Source organism: Macrobrachium rosenbergii, chromosome 12 (assembly GCF_040412425.1).
Source record: "Macrobrachium rosenbergii isolate ZJJX-2024 chromosome 12, ASM4041242v1, whole genome shotgun sequence".
NCBI lineage: Eukaryota > Metazoa > Arthropoda > Malacostraca > Decapoda > Palaemonidae > Macrobrachium > Macrobrachium rosenbergii.
Genome location: NC_089752.1, coordinates 105,866,839 through 105,872,729, shown reverse-complemented (window position 1 = coordinate 105,872,729; position 5,891 = coordinate 105,866,839). Strand labels below are relative to the sequence as shown.

The window sequence follows — 5,891 nt, the reverse complement described above, 5'->3', positions numbered from 1 at the left end:
AATACTTCGTCTATATCATTAAGCGGATTGCGGCCCGGAAGTTAAATCATAAATATAGGCTATCCACAAGGAACATTGTCATTTACAGTCGGAGAGTTTGACACCACTTTAATTGACATCAACAAAAAATGGAAGTGTAGTCTGTGATCACTGAAAAATAAATAGAATCGAGAACACTTTCAAACCACTCACTTGTCCTGTAATACTGATTTGAGTGTGCGAATTACAAGATACAAGATAGAAGTACATGAACAACGTCAAACAATTTTTTACTAGCCACCCCCTCTCTCTCTCTCTCTCTCTCTCTCTCTCTCTCTCTCTCTCTCTCTCTCTCTCTCTCCAGTGAATAAACGAATAATCTACGAACATTATCTTAATATTTGGACACCCGAAGAGATAAACTGATAAATATCAATCACTGTGAACTGTTAACAGCATTTTTAAATCTCTTTCACACACCAATTTTATCGAAAGAAAGCCCGAATAATGTTGCCAAAATACAAGTGCATTTTTTGGAAGTGATGCAACAAGGCACAAAACGCCTCACATTAAGGCTAAGATCACAGTCATTATTTCGCTGACGCAGTGAGTTAAACGTAATGTCAGTCCTCAGTCGGTAGTTGTGCACCACTTAGGGACAAAATCGTAAGATATGCTCATGTCTTTGTGAATTGCTGGGGCCATTCGGCCAGTGTATTACCTGTCGTGGATTATTTTGGCGCAACTGTTGCATTTCTTGAACTCAGAGTGATGTCTGATATACATTTTATATATATATATATATATAAATATATATATATATATATATATATATATATATATATATATATATATATATATATATATATATATATATATATATATATATATATATATATATATATATATATATATATATATATATATATATATATATATATATATTACTAAAAGGGCCTCATTCAAACTGGATGGTATCTAATGGAGTATTTATCCAGAAAAAGTTTACAAGCTTTCTTGGACAAACAGTCCACATTATCAATTATGCCTAACTTGATAATGTGGACTGTTTGACCAAGAAAGCTTGTAACTTTTTCTGAATAAATACTCCATTAGATACCATCCAGTTTGAATGAGGTTCTTTTAGTAATTCTGCTATTGCACAGAACAATATTATTGTGTATGTGATAAAGTTAATATATATATACCGTATATATTATATACAGTCTATAAATATATATAATATATATACATATATATATTTTATAAAATGTATGATAATAAAATTTAGTCTTCAAAGTCAGGCTCTGTGGTTCTTTCCGCCATTCATCGCTCTTGTCACTAAAAAGATGGAGTTGGAGCGGTTGGATAGCAAGGTAAAGGGATCCAGAAAATAAATTAAATGAAATTCAGGGATACAAAGGTGAAACTGGGAGAAAACTTCCCCAGTAGCACTGAAAAGTGACAGTTAGAGGAGCTGGACAGCAAGCGGGACTAAAGGTGAAGAAAAAGGAAAAGAAGTGGGTGCAGATAGGGGCACAAGGGACGCCGCAAACACCTCTAAGCAATGCCTACAGTGCACCACGTGAGGTGCTTTGCTGTAACTATCCCTGTGTAGCGAATGAATTTTGTCTAAGTGTGTTTTGCACTTTTACCTCCCTGTCCTTTAATACTAAAACAAAATTTATCTAATTTTTCTTTTAAAAATGTAATTTTGCTGATACTGGTATTTCTAATACTTATCTCTCTCTCTCTCTCTCTTTTTATTTTTTTTTTTTTGCTTTATACACCATTTTGCTTACGATACTGCTAAGGTATTTTACTTTTGTAGCTCTTGTTCTTACACCTCACATACTTCATTCACTCTCTCTCTCACTTTTACTTTCTGACATGCTTTTCATGAAACTTTCGGATTTTCTTCTTGAAATTTCTACCATTTTCAACTCCTGCATTCTTGTACTTAGTTTAAAAGATATTTCCAGGCAACATTTAAGTAAACACGGCAAGTGAATCTCATTTCATTTATTATATTCAGATCATATGCAGTATTCTGTATATTATATGCTATTTACAATATGTACAACTTTATACATAACAAAGACAAAACAGAAGATTGAAATAGGAGAATTCGACCATAGCTTTATTGTCAGAATTAAAGCTTGCAATGTTCTTATACCTAATGACTAATATTCCTGGTGGCCAGAATCCAATTTGACATGCAAAAACGTAACAGGGGATGTTACTACTTAAAACCAGATGTGTTTTCATCTTCCTTCCATTTAAAATAAAAATTTATGTCAGGTGACTAGAACCAACACTTGTACTGAGATCTGCCGGTGTTTATTTGGGGGGATGAACGGGGAAAGTGAAGTGGAAGGGGTGAGCTGGGGATTCCGGCAAGGCTCCGTTCTGAGGCACAAACGGTGGGTATGGGTAAGAATTCCCCGAGGACGCTGCGGACGGGCTGCTGTACAGGTAATATGGATAGGCCAGCATACCAGGTGAGGGCAGAAACGCGGGAGACCTGTTATCAGCGACGGCAGGCATCAACACGTCCTGCAAGGCTGCAGAATGAGGATGAGGATGATGAGGAGGAAAAAGCGTCGGAGGAAGAGGAGGAGGAGGAGGACGTTGAGGATCCCTCAGCGGCGCAGGTAGACGTAGGTCATCCTTGGGCGTTTCGGAGGATCCTCCGCTTCTTCCGTCGTTGTCCCCGGGCCTGTGCTCCACCGTCTGTTCTCTGCCGGACGGATTGGGGCGTTGGTTTGTCGCCTCTTTGTCGTCGTCGTCGTCGTCGTCGACCCATGACCTGAATAGCCTCAGATGGCTGTGGGAAGGAGGTGTCGGGGGTTTACCGACGTCTATTTCCTCGTCAGATATCTCGGATATTTCGGGTAATGACACTGGAGCAGATATGGTGCTCTCCGGGGACATAGAAGACGACGACCTGTATCCTTGGTCAGACATATCCAGTACGCTCATGTTTTCGATTTCGTCCGCGTCTTGAGGAGCAGAAAGCACTGAAAAGAAAATGCAACGTGAATTTCTATATAAAAAAAACAAACGTTACTTGTAAAATGAAACGGTTAAAATTTGAGTTTTAAGGCTACTCCTGTAGCCTATATTAAGAATTAAATGAAGTGCTAAGCAATGAAGGTTTGCTCTTGGTAGCCTTAAAACTACCAAGGAGGTTTTTAGTGACCTTAGCTAATGTCATTAAGTAATTAGCATTTTTTTTAAATCGTTGTACTACATTAATGCAATACACGACATTTATACAATATTATTTCAGATTTCTTTGGTCAGCTATAAGTATAATCAGCATCATATTTCTTACAATAGTAGAAGTCTTATCAAATCTCATTTTAAAATAACGAACAAAAAGTGTACGAGTTATTCCTAAACTGTTTCTTGTACAGACCGGTACCGAAAAATGACAGATACCACGACAAGGCAAGCGTTAACAATCCTTAGGAAAAAGACATTGAACACCTACTGTGAATTCCATTTTGGTCCAGGTCTTGAGCAGCTGCATCGTCTCTGGCGTTCTTTTTCTTGTTGCGGCCCTGTCCCGTTTCTCTGAAGCCTTTGGCGAACGGATTGTTGTCAATCTTGAGCTGCGTGATGCTCGCATTCTGGTACGCAGTGACCGCCATGAAAGACGTCTTCGGAAAGATGAAATCTCTGAACTGGGGCCACTTCGCCCCTGGGGTAGCATCGTAGACGGTCGTCACGACAATCCGGGGATTGTATTTGTGCATCGAATTCAGAATGATGTGACCGTTTTGATCCAGTGTGTTGTTGGTCAACTTGGCCCTCTGGAAAGACAGAATGCGGTTCATCCACTTGCTGCCTTTCTGCGGAGAATCTGGATGAACGTAATAAACGTGTCCGATGTGTGGGTCAGCTTTCCCGGCCCTGACCCATTCGGATTTGGTGTACTTGTACCGATATCCATCAGCAGGAACCATGTGCAAGAGCACAGCGTACATAGTATTCGGATCCAAGTTCCTCAGAGATATATTCAGAAACGGAAACATTCTCCTGAAAAACACAGAAAAGTTCTTTTAATTTTTGTTGGGTAGTATGCAGAGTAGGGAGACAGGGATATTCAGTGTTACTTGGGGTGGGGGCGTCAGGGTTGGGGACGAAGCCCCCTTGCCAGATCACGGCACAACGCCCTATAGGTTAGGTTAGGAAGGTAAGGTCAGGACATGGCACTCTAGGAAAGGTTAGGATTATCATGCCTACTCCTGTCTCCTTATTTTGTTTATTTGACAGGTCACATCAATATATCACGAGGACAAGGCTTTGACTGTTCAGATCGTGCTTAGAAATGAAACGAGCGAAAGAGAAGCATCACTTACCGGCCAGTTTTGGATACAATCATCTCCGTCCCGAGTTCGTGAAACCGGTTCCACAGGTCTTCGTTCTCGAGACGGGCCTCGATCTGGCACTCGGACTGATTTGGCACATAAGGCAGATGACTTCCGGGTGCGGCAAAAGGGGGCGTTGTTGTTGTTGCTGTTGCCATGTACTCGGGATACAGATGTGGTGGATGTCCTAAGAAATCAGAAATAAGATTCATTAGTTTCTGTGGCAACATATATATATTTACTGTATATATATATATATATATATATATATATATATATATATATATATATATATATATAAATATATATATATATATATATATATATATATATATATTTATATATATATATATATATATATATATATATATATATATATATTTACTGTATATATATATATATATATATATATATATATATATATATATATAATATATATATATATATATATTTATATATGTATATATAAATATATTTATATATGTATATATAAATATATATATATATATATATATATATATATGTATATATATTTATTTATTTATACACACGAACACACACACACACACACACGCTAAAATTTTAACCACGTGGCTAAATGAGTATCGTGCAAGTGAGTTTACACATGTGACTAGCGACAGTACTGAATAGAATAACACACACAAATATATATATATATATATATATATATATATATATATATATATATATATATATATATATATATATATATATATATATATGTATAAGCTTTGGAAAACGTGCACTTCAAAAAAATAAAAAAAGTTACTCCACACAATCACATCCACATAAGAACAACTTGAAGACTTGGAGAACGAAGCATCATCCTACTCACCAATTAAACCGTAATGCCCAGGTAGATTCCCGTCCGGGTAAGGGAATGCTTCGATGGGCACAGGAGTTGCAGGATGGACTTTCATAGGAATTGGCTTCTGGGGATATCCATGGCCACCCATGTACGGGAAGCTTGTGTCGTACATTCTGGATGAACGGAGTTTGAGTAGTACTAGTGGTACGGAGTTTGAGTAGTACTAGTGGTACGGAGTTTGAGTAGTACTAGTACTAAGGAGTAGCTCCTTCACCGCTTCCACAACGTTCACTCAAAAATGGTGCTTTCGCCAGCTAGCGCAGCCTTGTTTCCAGATTGATGTTTTCCGAGTTAATGAGGAAATTGGTTGCTTGCACCGGTATTTGTATGCCTTCAGTAGCCACGCCCCCGCACGCCCTCCACCAATCGTAAGAGATGAGACGGGGTCAGACAGGCACGTTTTAATCTATTTACGAGCTGGTCAGAGATTTACCAAATAACCCATACCTCCGGGAACAATCCGTCCTAAGTATTTGAGGGGCCTCCCTCACCTTTTATTGACCGTAATCTTGATTATAATAAAAAGCAAATTTGCACGTATGCGTGAATTTAAATGCGTTTCTTAATCTCCGTATTGTCAGAAAGCAGTTTTTTTCCTCGTTTCATTATAAACAACAAATACGAAGGTTTAAAAAGTTTCATTCGAA

At 37.9% G+C, this 5,891-nt stretch overlaps 1 protein-coding gene across 1 annotated transcript; it reads right to left on the bottom strand.

Annotated features, from left to right (window-relative positions):
- Positions 1-1,986: 1,986 nt before the first annotated feature.
- On the bottom strand, positions 1,987-5,556 carry LOC136843821 (T-box protein VegT-B-like). Its single transcript, XM_067112605.1, has 4 exons — positions 5,212-5,556; positions 4,347-4,542; positions 3,476-4,023; positions 1,987-2,999 (listed from the first exon to the last, which is right to left on the bottom strand). The coding sequence occupies exons 1-4, from the start codon at positions 5,354-5,356 to the stop codon at positions 2,320-2,322; spliced, it is 1,569 nt and encodes a 522-aa protein (XP_066968706.1). The 5' UTR covers positions 5,357-5,556; the 3' UTR covers positions 1,987-2,319.
- Positions 5,557-5,891: the final 335 nt, after the last annotated feature.

Coding starts and splice junctions, on each gene's coding strand:
- LOC136843821 (XM_067112605.1), bottom strand. CDS start 5,356: ATGTACGACACAAGCTTCCCGTACATGGGTGGCCATGGATATCCCCAG. Junction 4,543..5,211: donor TGGGCATTACGGTTTAATTG/GTGAGTAGGATG, acceptor CTGATTTCTTAG/GACATCCACCACATCTGTAT. Junction 3,000..3,475: donor GGACCAAAATGGAATTCACA/GTAGGTGTTCAA, acceptor TTTTCTTTTCAG/TGCTTTCTGCTCCTCAAGAC.